Source organism: Pseudocercospora fijiensis (assembly GCF_000340215.1).
Source record: "Pseudocercospora fijiensis CIRAD86 unplaced genomic scaffold MYCFIscaffold_3, whole genome shotgun sequence".
Classification (NCBI taxonomy): Eukaryota; Fungi; Ascomycota; class Dothideomycetes; order Mycosphaerellales; family Mycosphaerellaceae; genus Pseudocercospora; species Pseudocercospora fijiensis.
The window spans coordinates 1,031,092-1,058,425 of NW_006921534.1; the positions used below are offsets into that span (position 1 = coordinate 1,031,092).

At 40.3% G+C, this 27,334-nt stretch overlaps 2 protein-coding genes across 2 annotated transcripts; one reads left to right on the forward strand and one right to left on the reverse strand.

The window, feature by feature from the left end:
* The first annotated feature begins 23,973 nt into the window (after positions 1–23,973).
* Positions 23,974–26,150, forward strand: MYCFIDRAFT_202808 (uncharacterized protein). Its single transcript, XM_007926311.1, has 8 exons — positions 23,974–24,194; positions 24,243–24,297; positions 24,350–24,413; positions 24,466–24,800; positions 24,858–25,019; positions 25,072–25,650; positions 25,703–25,892; positions 25,947–26,150. Exons 1-8 carry the CDS (start codon positions 24,015–24,017, stop codon positions 26,074–26,076), a joined length of 1,695 nt encoding a protein of 564 aa, XP_007924502.1. The 5' UTR covers positions 23,974–24,014; the 3' UTR covers positions 26,077–26,150.
* A 7-nt stretch (positions 26,151–26,157) lies between these two features.
* On the reverse strand, positions 26,158–26,586 carry MYCFIDRAFT_172957 (uncharacterized protein; the record flags this gene model as incomplete). The annotated part of the gene is made up of 3 exons (XM_007926312.1): positions 26,158–26,309; positions 26,344–26,374; positions 26,398–26,586. The coding sequence occupies 3 exons, from the start codon at positions 26,584–26,586 to the stop codon at positions 26,158–26,160; spliced, it is 372 nt and encodes a 123-aa protein (XP_007924503.1).
* Between the last annotated feature and the right edge of the window lie 748 nt (positions 26,587–27,334).

The window sequence follows — 27,334 nt, forward strand, 5'->3', positions numbered from 1 at the left end:
GGAACAGCTAGGTAGTAAATAGCTAGCTACCTTTTTTTTTGTTTCCTAGCTACCTAACTACTAGATTTTTTTTCCTAGCTACCCTAGCTAGCCTAACTACTAGAATTTCTTTCCTAGCTACCCTAACTACCTAAATTTTGCCTTCTATACGGCGGCTCTCTCCTACTAACGGAACCGAGCTACTATACCTAACGAATCTAAGCTCGTTTTTAGTCTTAATCTATCCTCTTTCGGTATAAGACACTCGATAAGCAAATGCTTAGGCCGAGTCTAACTACGAAACCTAAGACTAACTAATAGCTCTATTAACTAATCCTAATCCTCGAACTCCTTCCGCTTCTTAGTAAAGACCTTAAAGAGCGCTCGAGCTTCTTCGGGTACCTACGGAGTAGTCGAGATAAAGCCGTATCGCTGAAATAGGTAATCCTTCGGAGGCTTATATAGAGATTTAGAGAATTCTAACGCTAACCTATCCTACTAGTAGCTTAGATTCCGGATATAAGCCCTCTCTGCCTTAGTAAAGATTTTATATAGTAGTAGCACTCTGCCTTCGAGAAACGCTTTCTATTTAACTGTTAGTATCTGCCGGCTACGAACGCCGGCTATATATACCGAGTATAGAATAATTACCTGTACCCCTTCCTCCTATAGTAACACTTCTGCCGTCCCTAGATACCTAGCCCTAATCGCATTAATCGCAAGCTACTTTGCCTTTATAGACGTAAAGGCTTCGCTCTAATACTAATAAAGAAACTTCTACTCTATATCGAGGATATAAAGACGACTAGTCTCGATTCCAATCCTTGCTAGCTTTTCGTAGTAGCTTTAACTATGATTTTCTAGATTGATAGGACTTATGCCTTAGCCCTTTACTAGTATCTCGTCTCTTTAACTATACTCGATCCACTCCTAGCGCTTATCGTCTATAGCGTTACGCCCTAAGACTGTACCTATTACTAGATCGACGTATAGTATCTCCTCGCTTTTTTTAGTTCCTTTATTCGTAGTATTAAGCTCTATCGCGGCATCCTAAACTCTAGTATTGTTATTCTCGGCTATCTAAACATCTCCGTTACTATCGGTCGTATCGATAGAGGTAGCGGCTACAGATCTAAATGCTATTAGTTAACGTATTAAAGAAAAATATGCCAGCTACAGCTGCCGGCTACGGCTGCCGGCTATAGCTACTAGCTACGGCCGCTAGCTAGATTAACTTACGCTACTAGAACTTTACGCTCGAAAACTAGCCGCAATTCTTTCCTCCTCTTAGCCTTCTCTTAGGTTGTCTTCTTATTCTAACCTTCACTTTTTTCTATAGGCGCTAGCTATCGATAGAATGCCTTATTCCGCGCCTTTCTTCTCTTATCCTTAGCTCTTTTATCCTTATCTATCTTGTCCTTTCTCTCGCGGTCTCGTACGGAATTCTTCTTCGTAGAGTACTCCTCTTTAGTCTTGCGCTTTTTAGTTAGACGCTTAGGTAAAACAAACTCGCGGTCTTTAGTTCTATCTTCTATTTAGCGCGCGGCGCGCTTCTCTCTTGCTATTATAAGGGAAAGGGGCGGGGGCGTAGCGTATAGTAGTTGTTGTCGGTATAGGTATAGAGGAAGAAGTTGAAAGTATAAGAATATCGCGAAGCCCTAATTGTTGCCGCCTACGTAACGTTATATAGGTAAGCTTTCGTAACTACGGCAACTACGCCCCGGTAATAGCAACTACGCCCTAGCAACGGCAACTACGCCCTAGCAACGGCAACTACGCCCTAGCAACGGTAATAAAGCGTAGTAAATACAACCTAGTAACTATTATAGCCGGCAATCGTAGCCGGCAGTCGAATAAGAGTGTCCTTGTAGTAAAACTACGCCCTAGCAACGGCAACTACGCCCTAGCAACGGCAAAAGAGCGTAGTAAATGTAATAGAGTTACTATTATAGCCGGCAATCGTAGCCGGCAGTCGAATAAGAGTGTCCTTATAGTAAAACCAATACAGTCTCTAGTTCAAACTAGGAATCTATATAGTTCGAAAAAACCAAACCGGAACTAGGGAGCTAGTTCGCCGCTAAGAAACCAAACTATATACGTTTAGTAGTTCGGAAACCGAACCACTACGGGGTCTACTAATAACTGTCTTATACCCTTATAGTTACTATAGGAGGCGTTAGAAGCTCCGTAGAATTCATAAAGCTATTAGCTTAAATAAGTAGTAATTGCTAGTCTATTAGCGTTGCTGCGTTATATTCTAAGCATAGGTGCCTTATCTAAAGCAGGTATTTAATATACTAATTAGCAGCGGCTATGTCTTCTTGTCGTAGATTCTAAAGGGCTTTTAATAGTATAGAAACTGCTTTAGCTATATCCGGCCGGGTTTAAACCGCTACAAAGTTAAGTAAACCTATACAGCTCTAGTAGGCTAGGATTGCTGCTAAATTCAGGTATAGTTTGCTAGCTTTATTAGGTATTAGCTTCTTATATAGCTTATATCTAGTTAGTAGTAGTAACTCTGCTCGCCTACTAGCTTCTAGATCGATTCTATAGCGCTAACCTATTAGCTTAGTATACGCCTTTTGTAATAACTATAGTTTCCTATTCTGCCTATTACGTATAACTTTAATACCGAGAAACTATAAGAGCTTGCCTAGGCTACTAATTTTATATTCCTTTATTAGTTTCTACTTAAGGTCTGTTGCTTTTTGCTTATACTAGCGGTAATATCATAATACTATATCGTCTACGTAGAAGAAGATAAATACTTGTTTGTCTAGGTCGGTATATAGGCAGTCTATATTATCTACTAGTTGTATATAGAGCTTGCTTTCGAGGGTGGTAGTAAGGTAATTGTACTATAGCCTTAGTAATTCCTAAAGCCTATATAGTGCCTATAATAGTCGTAGTACCTTTCCCCTACGTTTAAAGCCTTCTAGTAGCTTTAAATATAGCGTATAAGGCAGACTAGTATTAAGGAAGGCATTAATAGCGTCTATTTGTTCTACTTCTAGGTCGAAACCCGTAGTAATAGCTATTAGAATACGGAAAACCCTTGCTGCTAGTATAGAAGTATATATATCTAAGTATATATTCTTCTATAGATCCCCTCTTATATATAGTCTAGCTTTAAACTTTACTAAACGGCCCTATATATTATATTTGTACTTAAATACCTATATAAGCGGCAGTAGGTGTAGTTATTCTAGTATATATCTTATATTTTCCTATTTAAACGTGCTAGTTATTAATGCCTTGTTAAATTCTACTCTTGCGGCGTATATCTAATACTCTTTAAATTAGCTCTTTAGTACCTATCGCTAGTTACGTAGCTCTTTTAGCAAGTCTAATACTTTCGGTATAAGGGTTAGATCGTTTTTATTATAAGAAAGAGGTAGTAGATCGCTATCGACTTAATTACTATCGGCGCTATTACTATTGCTATATATTAATCTAGCTTCGTATTCTATAGCTATATATAGATTATTAAATTGTAGGAGGTTTCTTACTTAATCTCGGTTACTAACGTAGTAACGGCCGGCTCGGTAGATAGCCGCTACTCTCTATCGTTTATACAGGTTACTAACTCGATAGTTCGGACCTCCTATATTTAGTAAGTAACGATGAGATATATTAGCTACTTTAGTTAGTATTAGCAATTTAGCAAGCTCTATACGTAGTAAATTTATATCTATATTATCTATATAACCTAGTACGTCTATATTGTTAGTAGGGGTATAAGTACTAGCATCGTTCTTAGGTTGTTAAGGTTGCTAGTTAATAGTTAGTTCTACTAATCTATCTAGTATATTATTACGCGGCTCTAGCGCCTCGCGTAGATTAATTAGAAAGTCTTGTTTCTATAGCTATGTTAGGGCTAAAGAGGCTATAGGTAATTAGTATGTAACTAGACCGAGTAAAGCTAGGGTCTTAGTGCCTTAGGCAGGGCTTAGCGCTTAGCGTTAGGCTAACTAGCCTACCTTCCCCCTTCTCCTCCTAGATCTTTATCGAATACTACTTATACCTACTACTACCCTATCTACCTGCTAATATAACCCTTCTTATATAGTATTCGATCTACCCTTTAAGGGTAGTAGCTAGATAGTCCTTATTTTAAGCTTTTAGCGGTATAGCTACGAAAACTATCGATTTAACTATATTACGCCTAAAGAACGGGACCTATACGTACTATTCTACTAAAACAACCGTACTAATTATTAAGCAGGGCCTTCTATACGGCCTATTACACTAAGTTAATCGTACTAAGCCGATACCTACTAATTCCGCTATATCTGTACTATAAGGGGCTGTAATACATTATTAGTACTACCCCCTATTCGTTACGAAAACTTTTTTACCGATCGCGACGATCCTATCGATAGGATCGCTTAGGATCCTTAGGATCCTTAGGATCCTTAGGATCGCACGTCAAAGATCTTGTCTAACAGGATCGCCGCGATCTAGAAATTCCGACTACTCGCGATCCTATCCGACAGGATCCTCGCGATCGCGAATTTCGGGACGGCCCGTCCCGAAATTCGAGGGCAAGGAACGCAAAGGACGCGGGGCAAGTTAGAGCCCGACTGCTACTACTCCGTATACTACTACTACGAGGAGGTATTTCGGGGTATTGCGTACTAATATAGGTCAAATTTAGCGGTTTCGCAGGTTTTTTTTATAAATAAATTTTTTTCGTTGAGGTTTCGTTAAATGCAGCCGATATTTCGTTAAGGTTTCTTTCAAAAGCCGACGCTTAATAAGCAGAACTTTGAAAAAAAGTACACTCGAAACACTCGAGATTCTTTTCTAGATTCTAGGATAATTACTAGGTATTAAGACTTCAAAATTTATAATACTCTTATTAGTAGGTAGAACTTTAAGTTCTATTTTTTAAATTTCTAGAAATAGTAAAGTATAACTTAGAAAAGCCAAAATACTATATTGCTTATTTCTGTTCCCTAGCTTTAGTTTCGTAGAAAAACTATAAATTTTATATTTTTTTAAAATAATATACTAAAAATAGAGTACCTTTTTACTATATTACTAAGCTATAAACCTACTAGAAAAAAAGATAAATTAGAAGCAAAATGTCTAGAAAAGCGATTTTCTTTCCTTTATATCTTTTTATCTAGAAGGTTTACGGCTTAGTAATATATGACAAAAATGTTCTATTTTGAGTGTAGTATTAGGCAAAAGTCTAACTTTTATAAGTTACCTATTTATCGTTCTAGGATAGCTTAGGATCGCTCGGGATCGCTCGGGATCGCTCGGGATCGCTCGCGATCGCTAGGATCGATAGGATCGTCGCGATCGGAAAAGAAGTTTTCGTGACGTTATAATAGCCGGCTTATTACGAAGCAATAACAACCGCGGCGCCGCTAGCAGCGCTAGTAACGATAACGCTAGTAGCACAGTGCCTACTAAAGTGCCTACTAAAGTGCCTACTAAAGTACCTACTAAAGAACCTACTACTAGGCCTGCCGAAGAACCTATAGTCCTAGGTAATAATCTAGAATTGCCTGTTAACGACATTCTTAACAATATTATTAATCGACGATATAGCTAACTAGCCTTTAGCCCCTAGCTAGTAGCGAGACTCTAAGAAGCTACCTAGAATAGGCTCGCTACTCTACGCTAAGAACAATAGCTAAAGGATAATCTCCTCGAGATTCGCCGCCTATAGGAGTCCCTAGCAACTAATACTAAGCTAATAGCAGGGCCTTCCTTACTAACTATTTAAAAGAAGGATACTAAACTTAAGGATTGCACCGTGTTTAACGGCTCTAGCCGTAAGCAGTACAATAATTATATACGCGATTATAAGCTTAACTAGCGAAACGCACTAAGGGCTCTTCCGGACGATTACTCGCTAGTCGTCTATGCTATACAATACATTAATAGAGACCTAAAACGTACCTAGGATAATCATTTTAATTCCCTTAATAACTAGGCCGCTATTTAGTAGCAGACCTATAAAACTATTATACTAGACACCCTTAGAAACCCTATACTAAGGCAATAACACGCTTAGGACTAGTACCTTCGAGCTAAGTAAAAGACTAATTAATTAGCTCGCTTATTTAAGGCCTATTTAAAGACCCTCGAAGACGACCTTCCGGCTAAGACTAATTCTATATAGATCTCGGAAATACGCCTAAAACTAAGATAGGAATTAGTCCTTAAATTAGACCGCCGCCGTATATTCGAATAGGCTAATCTAACGCGTATTTAATTCATAGTCGAAGTAGAAACAGCCGAACGGGCTATTTAGCTCTAATAACGACTAGAATCGAGGATCCGACTAGCTAGTACTAACCGCGGCAACCGTAGTACCCGCGGAGGAAACTAAGGTTCCTACTAAAACAATAGTACTAATAATAGGAACAGTAACAATAACCGTAGAAGAGGCCGTAGCCGGCGACTATATAGAGGAGGCCGTAATAGAGGCCGTAGAAGGGGCTCGTATCCCTATAGTGCTAACCGCTCTACTAACAATAATAGTAGCTATAGCAATCTCCCTACTAGATTGAAATGCTTTAACTATAATAGTACTAGCTATCTACTAGGCTAATGCGACAAACCTAAGGATTAGGCCCGAATTGACCGTACTACCGCCGAGTACCGAAAGCACCTTTTAGTAGCTAACGCTACCCCTATAGGCTAACCTTCGAAAAAAGAATAAGCGCCGCACTAACTATTAGCCTTATACGGCGTAAAACTATCGACATTGTACTAGCTATTATACGTACCTACCTCGGATAGGATACGTATAGAGCTAACTATAAGACTAAGGTTATACTAGATCTAGGAAATTCAGTTAGTGCCCTTATTAGCTATCGCCTAGCTAAGCAATTAGACCTTCGACAATTAAATAGGGCTAACCTACTAACCCTTGCTTAGTTTAATAATGCTCGGCACTTAACCTATAGGGCCTACTATATTCCTATAGTCCTAAAAGACGACCTCGGCAATAAGCGCTTATTAGACTTTACTGCCTACGTAGTAGATATAGACAACCTATATAGAGGAGCTACTATTGTTATTAGTAACCCTGTTCTTAAGCACTACGCCGTAGCTATAGACCTAGGTAGCTAATAGTAGCGATTTAGAATCGCTAGGAAAGAGGATATTAAATACATTAATACTAGCGAGTGCCCTAACGATATTAGGGTCCTATTTATTAGCAACCTAATACTAGCCTCCGCCTTAGCCGATCCGACTACTAATCTTCTTAGTAGAGATAACGATAAACCTATGCCCCCTAATAGCATAGACCCTAATTAACTTACTCGCATACTACAGCCTATTTAAGAGACCTATACCAATATATTTAAACACTACCTAGTATCGACATTGCCTATATTTAAAGAGACGGACTATAAGATCGATATTATATAGGGTAAGGAGGTTCCTTTTAGGCCCCTCTATAACCTTAGTAAACGAGAGCTTACTATATTGCGTAAGTACCTAGACAAGAACCTAGCTAATAGTCGAATTTAGTATAGTAATAGCCCTACTAGCACGCCTATCCTCTTTGTACTAAAGAAGGATAGTAGCCTACGCCTATATATCGACTATCGTAGGCTTAATACTATTACTATTAAAGAACGCTATCTACTTCCGCTTATTAATAAGACCCTCGATCGCCTTTCTAGCGCCTATTTCTATACTATATCAGACATTAAGAAGGCGTACTATCGTATCTGTATTCGTAAGGGCGATAAATAGAAAACAGCCTTCTATACTCGCTATAGCTATTTCGAGTACTTAGTTATACCCTTTAGGCTAGCTAATACCCCTACTATATTCTAGTCCTATATCAATCGGGCCCTATTAGGCCTATTAGACTACCTCTATATAGTCTACCTAGACGATATCCTAGTCTATATATACTTACCTAACATTGCGGAATATTAGGCCGCTATACGTAAGGTGCTTAACCGCCTACGAGCCTATAGCTTATATTGCAAGCCTTCTAAATGCACCTTCGCTACTAAGGAGGTAGCCTTCCTCGGCTTTATTATATTAACTAATAGTATTAAGGCTAATCCTAATCGGATTAAAACTATTACTAAATAGCCTATTCCTACGTTAATTAAGGAGCTATAGTCGTTCCTCGGCTTCGCTAATTTCTATCGTCGCTTTATTAAGGGCTATTTACGGCACATAATGCCTCTAACTAAGCTTACTAAAACCAAGGCTAATCTATCTAGAGAGTTTAAATAGACTAACAAAGCACAAGCCGCTTTTAACGGTTTAAAGCAGCGCTTTACTAAAGTCCCCTTATTATACTATTTCGTACTAAGTAAGCAGATCCGTATTAAGACTAACGCTTTACAGTTCGCTATATTAGCTATTATATTACAACAGGCTAATAACAATTACTAGCACCTAATCGCCTTCTTTTTACAAAAGATAATCGATATAGAACGTCGGTACGAGACCTACGAGTAAGAGCTCTTAGCAATCGTAGAAGCCTTTAAGTACTAGCGCTATTATCTCGATAGTGCTTAGCACCCTATTTAGGTCTATACGGACTATAACAACCTCCGTAGAATTACGAAGGTTACTAGGGTTATAGGTCGATAGGCTAGATAGGCCGTCTACTTCGCTAGGTTCGATTTTAATATATTATATCGGCTAGGCGTAAGTAACCCTACTAATAGCCTATCGAGGCGACCTAATTAGAATAGCGAGACCTAGTATATTAATTCTTTGTTTCTAATCCTATAGTATAAGATTGCTATAGCCCGTATTATTAATAAGCAAGCGTAGGATAAGCGGCTTACCGGACTCCGCGACGGCTTAAAGTATATTAATACTCTTACTATATTAATAGTACGTATTAAGGATACAGATAGGAGAAGTTATAATAACTCCCTAGTCGATATCGCTATATATAGTAACAGCGATTAAAGTACTACTATAGTTAATCCGGCTACTAGTGCTATTAGATATATATAATGCGTACCTCGTTTAATAGCGAGGGTGCTATTAAATAACCTTGCAAATAGAGATAGTTAATCGTTTATAGATAAGCTATTACATATTTAGCAGAGGGACGCCTTTACTACTAAACGTATCGATAAGCTTATAAGTAGGCGAAAGACTCGATCTAGTAAGAGTAACAATTAGTCGATCGACAATAAGGGTTACTTAAAGTTTAAGGGTAGATACTATATCCCCGCTAAACAATCGATTAGACAAGAGCTTCTTAAGCGACACTATAATAGTAAGCTTGCCGGTTACTATAGTATAGAGAGGTCGTACGAGCTACTATCGCGTATATACTACTAGCTAAATAGTAAGCGGGATATAAAGGACTATATAGACACGTATGCCGTATATTAACGTATTAAGGTACTAAAGCATTAGCCTTTTAGCGAGTTGTCCTTATTACTAATCCCTTATAAGCTATTTATAGAGCTTATAATAGACTTTATTATAGGTCTTCCTCCTACTAAGCGAAGAGGAAGCAAAGATATCTTTAACGCTATCCTAGTCGTCGTAGACTAGTTTACTAAGGGCGCTCGATACATCCCGGCGCGAAAAGATTAGACTGCTATTAATATAGTAGAAGCGCTATAGAACAATATCTTCTATACCTATTAGGGGACCCCTAAAGGGATAGTCTCTAACCGAGGCTCGACATTTACATCCTATTATTAGAGTGAGATATGCCTATAGCTAAGACTTAAGTATCGGCTATCTATAGCCTTCTATCTATAAATAGATAGCTAAACCGAGAGGCAAAATGCTACCCTATAGTAGTACCTGCGTAGTTATATTAACGAGAACCCTAACGACTAGGTCAACCTCCTACAACTAGCTAAATTCGTACACAATAACAGTGTCTACCCACTAACTAAGATTTTACTATATATAGCTATAATAGGCTAGAACGCTGCCCTACTACAAGATCTATTTACCTCGCTCGAGGCCGAGCGTAAGAAAAGGGAAGCGCGTTAAGTACTAATACCTAAGACACTAGCGGCTATTAAGAGGGTTCAAAAGATACGGGAAATTTACGCTAAGTTAGCTAACAAACTAGCAAAGGCCTAGGCCTATTAGAAGGCCTATTACGACAAACACTATACGCTAATAACCTTTAAGCAAGGCGATATAGTTATACTTAGTACGAAGAACCTCCGTATTCGCAAACACCTATCCCCTAATAGCAAAACAAGGCCTAAGCTCGCACTAAGATATATTAGCCTATTCCGTATTCGAGAAGTTAAGGGCTCTTCTGTATAGGCCTATTAGTTGTAGCTTCTACCTTATTACACTATCTATAATACCTTCTATATATCCCTCCTTAAACTATACTATTAGCACGAAGACGATAAAGCGCCTACTAAGTTAGAAGAAGTCTTAGCCGATAGTAAAGAGCTATAGTCTATAGAGCGTATACTAAAGCATCGGACTAGGAAGGGCAAGAAGGAGTACCTATTAAGACAGTAGGGCTATTTACTAGAATAGGACTCGTAGGAAGCTAAAGACTCCTTCAAGGATATAGCTAAGTTGTTAGACGAATATTAGACTAGTATAAAGAATAAGAAGAAGGCTAAGGGCCTATAATATCGCCTAGGAATAATACTACCCCCGGGACACTATTAAGCTAACTAATTAGAGGCAAGCAATTGTTAGTAAAGGATAATAAGACTATACTACGATAACGAACGCGCAACGAGTACTAACGAGCGCACTATAACTATTAACTAATCGCCTGCTCTTTTAAGGATTCTACCTCTTTACTAATACGCCCTATAAGGCCCTCCCCTTAGTATTTAGGTCCCCCTCTTATTCCTTTATTCTACTAAGGCCTCGAGGCCTAGGCGATCGGTAGAGGCGGCGCGCGCGTAGGCGAATAGTATTAGCGCTAAAAGGCGGCGCAGCTATATTAGTAACGGTATTATAGAGTATATTATAGGTCGAAGAAGGAAATCGGAAGCAAGGTAAAGTTAGCGCTAAGATAACTAGCGCTACTATTATTAATATTACCTACTCGCTACTATTACTAACCTTACTTATTATCGCTACTATACCTACAAAAACAACCTTACCTATACTATAGCCTAAGGCTAAACGTACTACGCTAACTAGGTTAAAAGGTTGAACCGTTCGAAGGACTTAGAGACTAAAAAGGTTAAGCGACTAATAGACTAACTAAGGGCAAAACTATAGAGCTAAGCTAGCTAGGGTCGATCTTGCGGATAATAGGTTACTCCTCGATCTTTCCGACCCTTTAAGCGAGGCGAACCTTAACTATTGCACTTGTAATGGCCTTTACTTATAGAAACTAGACGAACTGTGTTTTTTAAAAAGATAAGATAAGATTAACAATTAAAGGCTGCTAAACCTAACTAATTAGGGCTAGCGAAACTACAAACAATAATAGTCCTCGTAATAATAAGAACAAACCCTCGGAAGCGGACAACCCTCGGAAGCGGACATTGCTAGGTCTTTTAAGAGTAGACGTAAAGAACTCGGTACGATATTACTTAGAGCGGAGGCAGTGCTGCAATACCCCGTACGTCTACCTATTATAGTAGGGAAGACGCGCTTATATTATAATTAGTCGAAGGCCCTTAATTCTTATAGCTATATATCCCTTTACTTTATTATATACAAGGATAGCGCAGTTAGAGTTAGACATTATATTAGAAGGTAAGGTTTAATATAGTTACATAATTAGGTAGTTAAGTATTTAATTTAGCGCGGGCTAAGCAGCTTATTAGACTTGCTAAGTTAGCGGCAATAGAGGTTAAGATTAGAATATAGACAGGCTACGAGGGCGCGGCCTTTAGAAGGGAAGCGTATGTTAGGGCTAAAGAGGCTATACGTAATTAGTATATAACTAGACCGAGTAAAGCTAGGGTCTTAGTGCCTTAGGCAGGGCTTAGCGCTTAGCGTTAGGCTAACTAGCCTGCCTTCCCCCTTCTCCTTCTAGATCTTTATTAAATACTACTTGTACCTACTACTACCCTATCTACCTACTAACATAACCCTTCTTACAAGCTAAGGCTCTAGAAGTAGCCTTTTCGGCACTCGTATAAGCTGTAGCTCGTTTAGTAGTAATTTTTAAGGTAGTTCTTGTCTAATAGGCTTATCTGCTAGCCTTATAGGGTTAGCTATTATAAGTCGACTAGGTCCTCTTAGTATATCTACCCCCTTAGCTCTAAACCTAATAAGGTCTAGAGGTATATCGTATACTTCTCGAAGCTCGTTAAATTAATGCTCCGAGGCGGGTAGTTATAGCTCTTTAAGATTACTATATTCTTCTATAAGCTCTTAGTTAGTTATAATAATACCTAGGTTATTATTATATCTATTATAGAACTTGGTTTCGTTAAATATAACGTCTCTTATACGTAGTGCGGTTATTCGTAAGGGCACCTACATCCTATAGATAGAGTATCCTTTATATCTATATAGGTATCTAATATAGGTACGTAAGGCTACTTTTATATTATTTAGTAGTATAGCCTTCCTTTTACTATTAGTTATCTCTATGCCGTAGATTACTAGATATGCCCTTGCTCTAGATTAGTAGATGTGAGCTGCATTCGGCTTGTGTCTAGTGCTAATCTTGTATAGTATACGTATTAGTAGGTCGATAGTGCGTAATCTTAGTAACCTATTAGCTAGGAAGGTTGCTATATAAACTGCTTCTAGCTATAGGTTATATAGAAATCTAGCATAGATTATTAAAGCTCGAGCTACCTTAATAATAGTACGGCCTACTCGCTTAGCTAGGTCCTATTCTAATATATATAGGGCTATTAGCCTCTATATAGTATAATTATTACGTAGGTAGGATCGAAACCGAAGGCCTAAGATGCCTCCTTTATTATTAGATAACAAACAGATAATATCTCTACTAATGCTACGTACGAAGGTAGCTAACTAGTTCTAGTACTAAAGGAGGATTAACTCCTAGCGATTACTAATTGTCTATATAAAGTAAAGTCTAGTATTTAGATTATATATATAAAAAATGTACTAATTACTATAATAGGCTAGATCTAGCTATATTAGGTCGGCTACAATGTATCTATATAGAGTTAGTATCGACATATTATAGTACCTAGGTCTCCTAGAGATAAGCCTCTTGCCCTTTGCTTATATATATATAGGTTAAAGTAGTGTTCTTAGTACCTTATTATTATATATATAATCTCTTTTTATTCTATTAACCCTATTAACTAGCTCTTCTGCTCTCTTAGCGCCTAGATATCTAAACACCTTATATATTTGCTTAAGTATAAGCTTTCTTAGTAGCAATAGGCGTACGGAGCGACGGGATATTACGTAGGCCGATAGTATTATTAATAACTAAGACAGTTAGAATAGGTATAGATATAGCCTACTATTATCTCCTATTAGCTATTCGAGAGGAGGTTTACTATCTACTTTATAGGTAATATCGAAATAGGGCATATAGTTATTAGGCCTAATAAGAGGGACTAGTAGTTTCCCTTATAGGTTATAAAGAACATTATTAAGCTTATTATACTTAAACCTATAGTAATAGAAAATTGCCGTACTAATAATATTAGTATAGAAGTTAGGGATATAGAGGCATTCCTTTAGTTTAATAGTTAGGGGTTTGTTAGTTACTAACTTAATAGTAAAGAATGCCCTTCCGATAGCGATAACTTTGTTATATCTAGTACCTATTGCAATAGTAGCTCGCGGTAGAATAAACATTGTCTAAAGATTAAAGCGACTAGAGTAGTTAATAATATTATAGTTAGATCTACTATTATATATTAGGCTAACAAAGGGGTTCTATTTCTTGCCCCTTATAGCTATTAGTAGATAGGTAGTTAGTATAAGGGTAACTAAGGCGAAGGCTAATAGGTCTAGAGTATCGGGTTTAAAGAAGCAGGCTAGTAAGACTTTGTCTAGTCTATTGCCTATTCTAGTATTATTTCTATTATTAGAAGATAACCTATAGTATTGCTATACAATCTTAATAGCTAGTAAGTCCTTAAAGAACTTAGCCTATCTTAAGTAGAACCCTTTATTCTTATATAGGTAGCCCTTAAAGTACTTTAGCTTTCCTTTCTACTTATTGTCCTTATTTTTCTCTTTAACCTATTCTCGTAGGCGATAGTTTACTACGGTACATTTGCCCCGGTTCTTATATGCCTTCTTCTTACCTACGCTAGTAAGCTTAGTATATGTCTTTAGTATACGGTTGCTACTATTACTACGGCCCTTATTTATATGTAAGAAGGGTACGTTAGCAGGTAGATAGGGTAGTAGTAAATTAGTGTAGTATTCGATAGAGAACTAGGAGGAGAAGGAGGAAGGCAGGCTAGTTAGCCTAACGCTAAGCGCTAAGCCCTGCCTAAGGCACTAAGACCCTAGCTTTACTCGGCCTAATTATATGCCAATTACGTGTAGCCTCTTTAGCCCTAATACACGCTTCCCTTCTAAAGGCCGCGCCCTCGTAGCCTATCTATATTCCAATCTCGACCTCTATTGCTACTAACTTAGCAAGTCTAATAAGCCGCTTAGCCGCGCTAAATTAAACACTTAACTACCTAATTATATAACTATATCAAATCTTACCTCTAACACAATACAATATACAACTCTAACTACGCTATCCCTATATATAATAAACTATAAAGTGATATATATCTATAAGAGTTAAGGACTATCGACTAATTATAATACGAGCGCGTCTTCCCTACTACAATAGGTAGACGTACGAGGTATTGCAGTACTGCCTCCGTTCTAAGTAATATCGTACGAGTTCTTTGCGTCTACTCTAACAGACCTAGAAATGTCCGCTTCGAGGGTTTGTCCGCTTCCGAGGGTTGTTCTTATTGTTACGAGGACTATTATTTACTATCGTAGTTTTACTAGCCTAAATTAGTTAGGTTTAGCAGCCTTTAAGTGTTAACTAATTATATCTTTTTAAAAAACTCAGTTCTTCTAGTTTCTATAGGTAAAGGCTATTATAAGTATAGTAGTAGAGGTTCGCCTCGCTTAAAGGATCGGAAAGATCGAGGAGTAACCTATTGTCCGCAAGATCGACCCTAGCTAGCTTAGCTCTATAGTTTTACCCTTAGTCGGTTAGTCTATTAAGCTACTTAATCTTTTAAGCCTTAATATTCTAACTTAGCCTTAAAGTTTTAATTGAAGTTTTGGTTAAACCTTTAATATAGCTATCCCTTTAACTTAACCGATATAGTACGCTCTAGCTTGTAGTATAGGTAAGGTTGTGTCTATAGGCGCAGTAGCAATAGCAAGTAGTGTTAACAATAGTGGCGAGTAGGTAATGTTAACAATAGCGGCGCTAGTCGTCTTAGCGCTAACTTTACCTTGCTTCTAATCTTCTTCTTTAACTAATAACACACTCCGTAATACCGTTACTAATATAGTCGCGCCGGCCGCGCCGTCGTTATTATTATTATTACCCTCTACGCGTACGCGCCGTCCTCGCCGATTACCTAGGCATCGAGGTCTCGATAGAATAAGGGGTTAAGAGGGGGACCTAAACACCGAGAGAAGGGCTAAGAGAAGGGCCTTATTACGTACGCTAGTAAAGGGGTAGATCCCTTAAAAGAGTAGGCGATTAGTTAACAGTTATAGCGCGCTTGTTAACACTCGGTGCGCGTTTACTATAGTAGTATAGTCTTATTGTCCTTTGTTGCTAATAATTGCTTGCTTCTAATTAGTTAGCTAATAGCACCCCGGGGGTAGTATTAATCCTAGGCCTTAATAGTAACATTATAAGCTTTTAGCCTTCTTCTTATTCTTTACGCTAGTCTAATACTTATCTAATAACTCGGTTATGTCTTTAAAGGAGTCTTCGGCTTCCTATAAGTCCTATTCTAGTAAATAGCCTTGCTATCTTAATAGGTACTCCTTCTTGCCTTTCCTAGTCCGGTACTATAGGATACGTTCTATAGACTATAGTTCTTTACTATTAGCTAAGACTTCTTCTAACTTAGTAGGCGCTTTATCGCCTTCGCGCTAGTAGTATAGTTTAAGGAGGGAGATATAGAAGGTGTTATAGATAGTATAATAAGGTAGAAGCTATAGCTAGTAGGCCTATGCGGAGGAGCCTTTAACTTCTCGAATGCGGAATAGGCTAATGTATCTTAGTACGAGCTTAGGCCTTGTTTTGCTATTAGGTAATAGATGTTTACGGATACGGAGGTTCTTAGTGCTCAGTATAACTATATCGCCTTACTTAAAGGTTATTAGCGTATAGTATTTGTTATAGTAGGCCTTCTAATAGGCCTAGGCCTTTGCTAGTTTGTTAGCTATCTTAGCGTAAATTTCTCGTATCTTTTGAACCCTCTTAATAGCCGCTAGTGTTTTAGGGGTTAGTACTTAATACGCTTCCCTTTCCTTACGCTCGGCCTCGAGCGATAGAGGGTCTTATAGCATAGCAGCGTTCTAGCCTATTATAGCTATATATAGTAACACCTTAGTTAATAAATAGACACTATTATTGTATACGAATTCAGCTAGTTATAGGAGGTTGACCTAGTCGTTAGGATTCTCGTTAATATAGCCGCGTAGGTACTGCTATAAGGTAGCATTCTGCCTCTCTGTTTGACCGTTAGTCTATAGATAGAAGGCTGTTAATAGCCGATGCTTTAGTCTCAGCTATAGGCATATTTCGCTCTAATAATAAGATATAAATATTAAGCCTCAGTTAGAGACTATCCCCTTAGGGGTCCCCTAATAGGTATAGAAGATGTTGTTCTATAGCGCTTCTGCTATATTAATAGTAGTCTAGTCTTTCCGAGCTAGAATGTAACGAGTACCTTTAGTAAACCGATCTACTATAACAAGGATAGCATCGAAGATATCCTTGCTGCCCCTACGTTTAGTAGGTAGAAGGCCTATAATAAAGTCTATTATAAGCTCTACAAATAGCTTGTAAGGGATTAGTAATAAGGACAACTCGCTAAAAGGCTAATGCTTTAGTGCCTTAATACGTTAATACACGGCATACGTATTTACGTAGTCCTTTATATCCCGCTTACTATTTAGCTAGTAGTATATGCGCGATAGTAGCTCGTGCGACCTCTCTATACTATAGTAACCGGCAAGCTTACTATTATAGTATCGCTTAAGAAGCTCTTATCTAATCGATTGTTTAGCGGGGACATAGTATCTGCCCTTAAACTTTAAGTGACCCTTGTTATCGATCGACTAGTTACTCTTACTAGATCGAGTCGTTCGCCTACTTACAAGCTTGTCGATACGTTTAGTAGCAAAGGCGTCCCTCTGCTAAGCACGTAATAGCTTATCTATAAACGATTAACTATCCCTATTTGTAAGGTTATTTAATAGCACCCTCGCTATTAAACGAGGTACGTATTATATGCATCTAATAGTACTAGCAGCCGGATTAACTATATTAGTGCTTTAATCGCTATTACTATATATAGCGATATCGACTAGGGAGTTATTATAACTTCTCCTATCTGTGTCCTTAGCCCTTGCCTTAATACGTACTATTAATATAGTAAGAGTATTAATATACTTTAAGCCGTCGCGGAGTCCGGTAAGCCGCTTATCCTACGCGTACTTATTAATAATACGGGCTATAGCAATCTTATACTGCAGGGTTAGAAACAAAGAATTGATATGTTAGGTTTCGCTATCGTAATTAGGTCGCCTCGATAGGCTATCGGTAGGGTTACTTACGCCTAGCCGGTATAATACATTAAAATCAAACCTAGCGAGGTAGACGGCCTATCTAGCCTATCGACCTATAACCCTAGTAACCTTAGTAATGCTACGGAGGTTGTTATAGTCTATATAGACCTATATCGTATATTAAGCCCTATTAAGGTAGTGCCTCTAATACTTAAAGGCTTCGATAATAGCTAGGAGCTCTTACTCGTAGGTCTCGTAGCGACGCTCTATATCGATTATTTTTCGTAAGAAGAAGGCAATTGGGTGCTAATAGTAGTCCTTGCCCGACTGCTAAGACATAATAGCTAAAACAGCAAACTGTAAAGCGTTAGTCTTAATGCGGATTAGTTTGCTTAGTACGAAATAGTGCAGTAGGGGGACTTTAGTAAAGCGTTGCTTTAAACCGTTAAAAGCGGCTTGTGCTCTATTAGTCTATTTGAACTCTCTAGTCGGGTTAGCCTTAGTTTTAGTAAGTTTAGTTAGTAGCATTACGTGCCTCGAATAGCTCTTAATAAAGCGACGATAGAAATTAGCGAAGCCGAGGAACGACTATAGCTCCTTAATTAACGTAGGAACAGGCCATTTAGTAATAGTTTTAATCCGATTAGGATTAGCCTTAATACCCTTAGTTAATATAAGGAAGCCGAGGAATAATACCTCTTTAGCAGCAAAGGTGTATTTAGAAGGCTTACAATACAAGCTATAGGCTCGTAGGCGATCGAGTACCTTACGGACTGTAGCCTAGTGCTCCGTAATGTTAGGGGAGTATATGTAAACTAGGATATTATCTAGGTAAACTATATAGAGGTAGTCTAATAGGCCTAAAAGGGCCCGATTAATATAGGACTAGAATATTATAGGGGCATTAGCTAAGCCGAATAGTATAACTAAGTACTCGAAATAGCTATAGCGAGTGCGGAAGGCTGTCTTCTATTTATCGCCCTTACGAATACAGATGCGGTAATAGGCGTCCTTAATATCTAATATAGTGTAGTAGTAGGTACTAGAAAGGCGATCGAGGGTCTTATTAATAAAAGGAAGTAGACAGCGGTCTTTAATAGTAATAGTATTAAGCCTACGATAATCGACATATAGGCGTAGGCTACTATCCTTCTTTAGTACGAATAGGATAGGGGCGCTAGCAGGGCTGTTACTATACCGTATCCAGCTATTAGCTAGGTTTTCCTCTAGATACTTACGTAATATAGCAAGCTCTCGTTCGCTAAGGTTGTAGAGGGGGCTAAAAGGAACCTCTTTGCCCTCTATAATATTAATCTTATAATCCGTCTCTTTAAATATAGGCAATGTCGATGCTAAGTAGTGTTTAAATATATTAATGTAGGTCTCTCGAACAGGCTCTAGTATACGCTCGAGCTAATTAGGGTCTATGCTATTAGGGGGCACAGGTTTATCGTTATTACTACCGAGTAGGTCGGCAGTTAGATTAGCTAAGGCGGGTGTTAAGTTGCTAATAAACAGGACCCTAATATCGTTAGGGCACTCGCTAATATTAATGTATTTAATGTCCTCTTTCTTAGCGATTCTAAATCGCTACTGTTAAAGGCCTAGGTCTATAACTATAGCGTAGTACTTAAGAACAGGGTTGCTAATAATAATATCGGAGGGGAGGCTGTCTATATCTACCGTATAGGTAGTAAAGTCTAGTAGGCGTTTATTTCCGAGGTCGTCCTTTAGAACTGTAGGAATGTAGTAGGCCCTATAGGTTAAGTGCCGAGCGTTATTAAACTAAGCAAGGGTTAGTAGGTTAGTCCTAGGCAATTGTCGAAGGTCTAATTACTTAGCTAGGCGATAGCTAATAAGGGCGCTAACTGAATTTCCTAGATCTAGTATAGCCTTAGTCTTATAGTTGGTTCTATGCGTGTCCGATACGAGATAGGTACGTATAATAGCTAGTACAATGTCGATAGTCTTACGCCGCACAAGGCTAATAGTTAGTGCGGCGCTTATTCCTTTTTCGAAGGTTAGCCTATAGGGGTAGCGTTAGCTACTAAGAGGTGCTTTCGGTACTTAGCGGTAGCACGGTCGACTCGGGCCTAGTCTCGAGGTCTATTATATTAGCCTAGTAAATGAGTAGTGCTATTATAATTGAAGCACTTGTATCTAGTTAGGGCACTACTAGGTCTGCTCGAATTAGTACTAGAATTAGATAAACGATTAGGGGTATATAGAAATAAGCCCCTTCCTTATCCTCTTCCTCGCTAGGGGTTTCTACCGCGGTATCGGCCCCTGCCCCTTCTACGTTAGTCGTTACTATTTCTATTGTTAGCAGTGTTAGTTTAGGGAGTACCTCCTTAGTTTCTACCGCGGCTACGGTTAGTAGATAGTCGTATCTTAGATTCTAACCGTTGCTATAGCTATACTATACGCTCCGCAGTTTCCACTTCGATTATAAATTAAATTCGTATAAGATTAGCCTATTCGAATATACGGCGGCAGTCTAATTTAAGGACAAGCTCCTACCTTAGTTTAGGGCGTATTTCGGAGATCTATATAGAGTCGGTTTTAGCCGGAAGGTTATCTTCGAGGGTCTTTAAATAGGCTTTAAATAAGCGAGCCGATTAATTAGTCTTCTGTTTAGCTCGAAGGTACTAGTCCTAAGTATATTGTTGCCTTAGTATAGGGTTTCTAAGGGTGTTTAGTATAACGGTCTTGTAGTCTTGCTATTAAATAGCGGTCTAGTCGTAAAGGGAATTAAAATAGTTATCCTATATACGCTTTAGGTCGCTATTAATGTACTATATAGCGTATACGACTAAGGAATAGTCGTCTAGTAGCGCTCTTAGTGCGTTACGCTAGTTAAGCTTATAGTTACGAATATAGTCGTTATACTGCTTTCGGCTAGAGCTATTAAATACGGTATAGTCCTTAAGCTTAGCATCCTTCTTTTAAATTAGGACTAATAGTAAGGAAGGCCCTATTGTCGGCTTAGTGTTAGTTATTAGGGCTTCCTATAGGCGGCGAATCTCGAGGAGATTATCCTTTAGCTATTATTCTTAACGTAGGGCAGTAAGCCTGTTTTAAGTAGCTTCTTAAAGTCTCGCTACTAGCTAGGGCCTAAAGGCTAGCTAGCTATATCGTCGATTGACAATATTATTAAGTATATCGTTAATAGGCAACTCTAGGTCGTTACCTAGAACTATAGGTTCTTCGGCAGGCCTAGTAGTAGGTTCTTTAGCAGGTAGCACTTTAGTAGGTGCTTTAGTAGGCACTTTAGTAGGTACTGTGCTACTAGCGTTATCGTTGCTAGCGCTGCTAGCGGTAGCACGGTTATTGTTTCGTAATAAACCGGCTATTATAGGGGGCGGCACTAATAATATATTATTAGCCCCTAAGATGCGGATATAGCGGAATTAGTAGATATCGGCCTAGTATGCTTAACTTAGTGTAATAGGCCGTATAGAAGGCCTTGCTTAATAATTAGTACGGTTGTTTCGATAGAATAGTACGTATAGGTCCCGTTCTTCGGGCGCAATATAGTTAGATTAGTCTTGTTCGTAGCTATACCGCTAAAAGCTTGAAATAAGGACTATCTAGCTACTACCCTTAAAGGGTAGATCGAATACTATATAAGAAGGGTACGTTAGCAGGTAGATAGGGTAGTAGTAAATTAGTATAGTATTCGATAGAGAACTAGGAGGAGAAGGAGGAAGGTAGGCTAGTTAGCCTAACGCTAAGCGCTAAGCCCTGCCTAAGGCACTAAGACCCTAGCTTTACTCGGCCTAATTACATACTAATTACGTGTAGCCTCTTTAGCCCTAACATTATATTAGGCTTATTATTATCGGTATCGCCTATAGCTTATAGAGCGGTATTAGCACTAGCTTTACCTATTTCTTCGTAGATAATACTAAAAGATAGACCCTTCTTTATAGAAGTACCTAGTATATTGCGGGCATAGTCGCGTACTATACTAATTAGTTAATAGAAGTTATTAACTATTAGCCCTACCTAGTATATTATATAGAGCCCTTTGCTATAGGTCTTATCTATATTTGTAACTATAGTATATAGGTAGGTTACTAGGTTATTAAATTCCGGGTATTATATACGCTTTATAGTCTTATACAGGTTAAGCTATTCCTCGTACTAGCACTCGGGGTCCTTTACCTACTTAGAATTTATAAGGCGGTATAGCTCCTTACTAAGAGCAGTTCTTTACTATTAAGTATTAGGTATAAGCTTATCTTTTAATCGAGTTAGGATAAGCCGTATAGTTAGTGCTATATTGTCTATATCAGAATTAGCAATCTCTAAGTAATAGCGGATATCTATAGTTATAGCTAGATATTCGATTGTCTTATTACGTACTATTCTAAAGCGTTTAAATTCCGTCTTCCTTATATTAAAGTGTTCCTTAGTAAGCTTTGTACCGGCCTAATATAGGGGGTTAGTTATAAGTTACTATATATCGAATTCCGGGAGAAGGGGTTATATAAGTTTAGTAGGCTCGGTCGAGTACGGATTAGTAAAGACCTAGGTCTTATATCTAGTTAGGTACGTCTTAGTTTACTTAAACTATCGATCCTATTCGTTAGGTCTACGAAGGATAATAAGCTTGCTACTACTAGGGCGACTAGCTAATAAGAGAGCTATTATTAAGGATATATTAACTTTAAAGCGATTATAGAGGCTTATAGAAGCTTAAATAGTTGTTTTCGTAGTACCGTTAAGACTATCGATTATTAAAGATCTCGTAGAATGAAAATTCTTTCCTACTATAGAAGTCTCTAATACCGCGGATTAAATCCGGGCTTATAACTATTATATATAGCGTAGTAGATTACTTATATAATACTATATTACTAGCGGTTAAATTAGCTTTGTTAATTGCCTATATTCTATCTATTCTCTCGTCTAAAATACAGTGTAAAAAATTCTTTAAGCCAAGAAGTTACGTACCTGTCATGTGACTGAGCTAACGCGTCACATAGGATTAGGACCTCTCTAGCTTTCGGCGCGTCGCTGCCAAGCGAAACTCTGCCTCACCCAACTTCCTCCTTCCTCCTTTCCTCCTTCCTCCTTCCTCCTTCCTCCTGGCTTCTACCCGCTGTGACATCACTTCAGATTGGCGCCCTACACAGCATTGATGGAAGAGACACACACTTCGCCGTCAGAGCTCTCGACAGTCACGGCCCTGGAGCCCCATTAGACCGGGTCATTCTGGCCACCTTCCCACCCTGCATATCGCGACCGGAGTTCTGAGCCCAATATTGACCTCAACATTGCAGGCCGTACAGCGCAGCATTACGCCTCAGGAGCCAGCTGGGCCTTGACGACATGATACGACGCACTCTGTGATGGCCATTGAGGCGCACACTGGAAGTTGCCTGCTAACATCTTGTATGCTGAGGGCTGAGTTCTTGACGACCTTGCAAATGCCAAATTCTCCACGACCTGAGCGCTGTCGATTCTCCTCTCGTCGACCAATCCCATGCCAAAATCGTGCTTGAATCGCTGTTTCGTCTCTGGGCCCTATTCGACTTCGGCGAAATTCGGCACGTACGGCGGGATGCTCTCTCGCCTTTGGAGCCTCAGTCTGTAGCAGCCGGAATGGAGACATCTGATCATGGTGCGAATTCCACGGCTCTTAGGCGTCTGCAGGAAGAGAATCGCCTGCCTGGGACACTGTGATGCAATGAGCTGATTTCTTGCAGATGTGGCAATGCTTCACGAATGCTCCGTTACGTCGTGCTCTTTTCTTCAATGTGTCTTCGAGTCCCTCTCAGCTACCCTCTCAGACACTCTCATCACTTCCATCCACCCGTCTGTATGTATTGTCGAAGATGGCGGAGACCAAGTCCCTTGGAGCCCCGTAGGGGACCAGCATCCTATGTGCTTGGTCCCAACTCCTGGCAAGCGGCTAGCACATGGGCTTTGTCTAGATACCGCCTCTGTTCCGCATGCCCATGACACGTGAGTCCAAAGTACTCCTGTTCGATCGTAGGTCCATAGATGCGGTTCCCAATTTGTGTGCGGTTTGCGTATGCATGCGGAGCCGATCAATGCCGAATCCCTGCCGCTTGTCATAAGCAACACATATTGTCGACCTACCATCAAGAGGGGTAAGCTAGCTACACCATTTGAGCGGTTAAAGAGGAGATCTCTGAGCCGAATCAGGCATTCGCTGATACCAGAAACGCTTTCACACCACTCACCAGGCATGCGACCTTTCACCCCTCCATGCACGCGGCACCGCACCGAACCCGCATTATGGACTTCGCAAGCCATTTTCCAGTGCATAAAGAACACGTCTTCTCGAGGAGCCAGATTAGCTGCCTGTACACAACCACATGAGCAGCTCTACTCCAGCAATTCGAGCAAAAGACAACGCAACAACCATGGGTACTCCGGGCAGCATCACCAACCCGAAGCTCAAGACTCAGCTTTGGGAATATGGCAAGCGTAGAAGAACAGATGGGCCGTATGCAGACAACCTGGAAGTCGATGCCCTTGTCGTCGGAGGTGGCTTTGGAGGTGTCTTCTGCTTTCACTCTTTACGCCAAGCAGGTCTGAACACGGTGTGTTCATGATGAGCGATATCATTGAGAACTTACTGACACCTGTAGGCAATCTACGAAGCTGGCACGGATCTTGGAGGAACATGGCGATGGAATTGCTATCGTCAGTGGATATCACCATGCTTATCACCCATATCAGACTGATAAGAATCCAGCTGGAGCCATGGTCGACTCTGAAGTTCCCGAGTACCAACTCTCAATTCCTGAAACATGGAAGACGTACGTGCTCGGGTTCCAGGCATGTAGAGAGAGCTCTTGCTAAGTTTCCCAGATACAACTGGCCAAATAATTATCCAACGTATCGAGAGCTCAGAGACTACTTCGACCATTGCGACAAAGTCCTGGATATCAAGAGTCACACTGCGTTCGACAGTGTGGTTGTTGGTGCTGAGTTCGACACCGAAGCAGGCAAATGGCATGTCAAGACTGCAGATGGCAGGACTGCGAAGACCAAGTACCTTGTCATTGCCGCCGGATTTGCGGCAAAGCGATACGTTCCCGATTGGCCAGGCCTCGAAAAGTTCAAGGGTTTCGTGTCTCATTCGTCGTTCTGGCCCGACGATGAAATCGATGTCAAAGGGAAGCGTTGTGCAATTATTGGGACAGGTATGGAGTGTCGGCCCACGTCTCTCTCACGTCACTGACTCACGTTCTTCCCACCAGGCGCCTCTGGCGTGCAAATTACTCAAGCATGGGGCCCGACCGCTGGCCAGTTGAAGGTGTTCCAGCGCACACCTAACCTGACTGTACCAATGCGTCTCCGAAACCTTACAGTCGACGAGCAAACTGAAGGCAAGAAATGGTACCCAGAACTGTTCGACCTACGTACGTCCCACTCTTCATCAAAATACTTCGTGAACTTCACTCACATGATCAGGCGAGCGATGCTTCGGCGGCTTCCTTTACGACTTCTCCGAGAAAATGACCTTCGAAGACAGCCCGGAAGAACGCGAAGCCTTCTTCGAGAAACTTTGGTCCGATGGCGGTTTCCGTTACTGGCTGGGCAACTACAAAGATTACCTCTTTAACGCCAAAGCCAATCGTGCAGTTTACGACTTCTGGCAGAAGAAGCAGGCCCTTCGACTGAAAGATGCACGCAAGCGCGACATTCTCGTACCAAAGGAGCCACCGCATCCATGGGGAGTCAAACGTCCATGCCTTGAATATGGATATTTGGAGCAATTCAACCGAGACAATGTCGATGTTGTTGACATCCGCCACAACCCCATCCAGGAGTTCAATGAGAACGGTATCAAGCTTTCCGATGGTACTCAGCATGACTTCGATGTCATATGCATTGCTACTGGCTTCGATGTTGTCACCGGTGGCATGACTGCTATGGGTCTCAAAGCTCTCAATGGCGAGCAATTGGAGAAACAATGGAAGAAGGCGGCTTACACCTACCTCGGCACCACTGTGGCTGGATATCCCAATATGTTCCATCTATATGGACCACGTAAGTCGGATCACTCTCCTACGGGGTTTGTGCATACTAACACCATCCGCAGAGGGTCCAACTCTCCTTTCCAATGGTCCAACTTCAGTCGAAATCCAAGGCCGCTGGATCACCGACGCAATCAAACTTTGCGAGCGTAATAACATCAAATACATCAACCCAACCGATGCTGCCAGCAAGGACTGGAAGCGCAAGATCAATGCTTTGAGTGACAGATCTCTGTTCCCAACGACGAAATCGACGTGAGTTCAGTCAAACGTGGCATCGATACAAAACATGACTGACACATATCACAGATACATGGGCGGCAGCTTGCCTGGCAAAGCCTTCGAACATACTTGCTATGCCGGCGGCATGTACAACTATGCTCAGGAGATCAGAAGTGTCTTGCCACATTTCGAAGGATTTGAAGTCGTCAAGAATTGAACACATGGGCAATCGCTCTCCAATTGAAACGTCGTCTAGCTCATTACGATAGCTCGTTTGATTTCGCCGTGCAGCCAAGGCTTACTTCTCCTTCTTCGCTTCTTTAGTCTCCTCCGCCTTACCATCATTCTCGGCTTTCTTGGCTTCGGCCTTGTCATCCTCCTTGCCTCTCAGTGGGATATCAGCCTTCTCCTCGGCCTTTGATCCCTCCGTTTCTTCTTTCTTCTCTGCATCTACATATTAGTCAGCTGTCACATGCCTCAACACTCTGCATCAGAAACACTCGCCAGGCTCCAGCCTATTCTCCATAGATGCGTCTACCCCGTCATCGCCCTTTTCAACAGTATCCTCCACCTTGCCACCCTCTTCGTTCTTGCCGCACGAACAGGCGCGATCTGTCGCGCCATCGAGCTTCTCGCCTTTCTTCGAAACGATGACAGTCTTATCTGCTTCGTCATCATCGGCCGCATATTCAGCATGCTTAGCTTTCTCCTCGTTCTTCACTATCATAGAGTTTGAATAATGATTATTCAGTATTCAGTGTATTCAGTATTCAATCTGAATATGAATTTGAATATGGATCTACTAAATACGACTGAATATCAAGTATTTACTAGGCAATACGTCGGCGCATATAGATCCTATATAGATATCCGAATTTGTAGTGTTTTAGGCTCTTTCTTTATACAATACACTTTCGAGGATAGGCGGCAAACGCGTAGAAGTAATCGAGGTAGAAGAAGGTTAATATTGTTGTAAGAATAGTAGTGCTAAGTCGTACGCAGTTATTAGACTCCGAGTCTAAAGGCTCGTTGTCGCTAATATTGCCGCCGCTACTAATAACACTACTGCCGCTAGTAGTCGAGCCTATTGTCAAGACTGAGCCTAAAATCAAGCGTAACTATACACTAGAAGAAGAGCCTATTGCTAAGAGGCTTCGGTAGAACCCTAGGAAGACGTTAAAGGCACTACAGTAGCTCGAAGACTAGTCCGCCAAGATAAGGGCTTCCGAGAAGGCTATTAAAGGCCTTAGCAAGGCTTATCGAGACCTTAGCAAAGAATACTAGGCTATTAAGCACCGACTGATCGTAAAGAACGCTAAGCTCGATATCTACGCGAAGAAGGCGAGCGCTTTCGAGGAGTATATTCGAAAGGAGGGTAACTATATACTAGTGTATCTAGTAGACTATCGGTACGAGGTATGTCGTAATCGGATTCGAATAGTAGAAGAGAGGGCGAGGCACTTTAGGCATACGGA

Bases quoted from the DNA above. Each gene is read 5' to 3' on its own strand.
- MYCFIDRAFT_202808 (XM_007926311.1), top strand. From the start codon at position 24,015: ATGGGTACTCCGGGCAGCATCACCAACCCGAAGCTCAAGACTCAGCTT. The intron at 24,195-24,242 runs GTGTGTTCATGA...TGACACCTGTAG, and splicing joins GCCAAGCAGGTCTGAACACG to GCAATCTACGAAGCTGGCAC. The intron at 24,414-24,465 runs GTACGTGCTCGG...TAAGTTTCCCAG, and splicing joins ATTCCTGAAACATGGAAGAC to ATACAACTGGCCAAATAATT.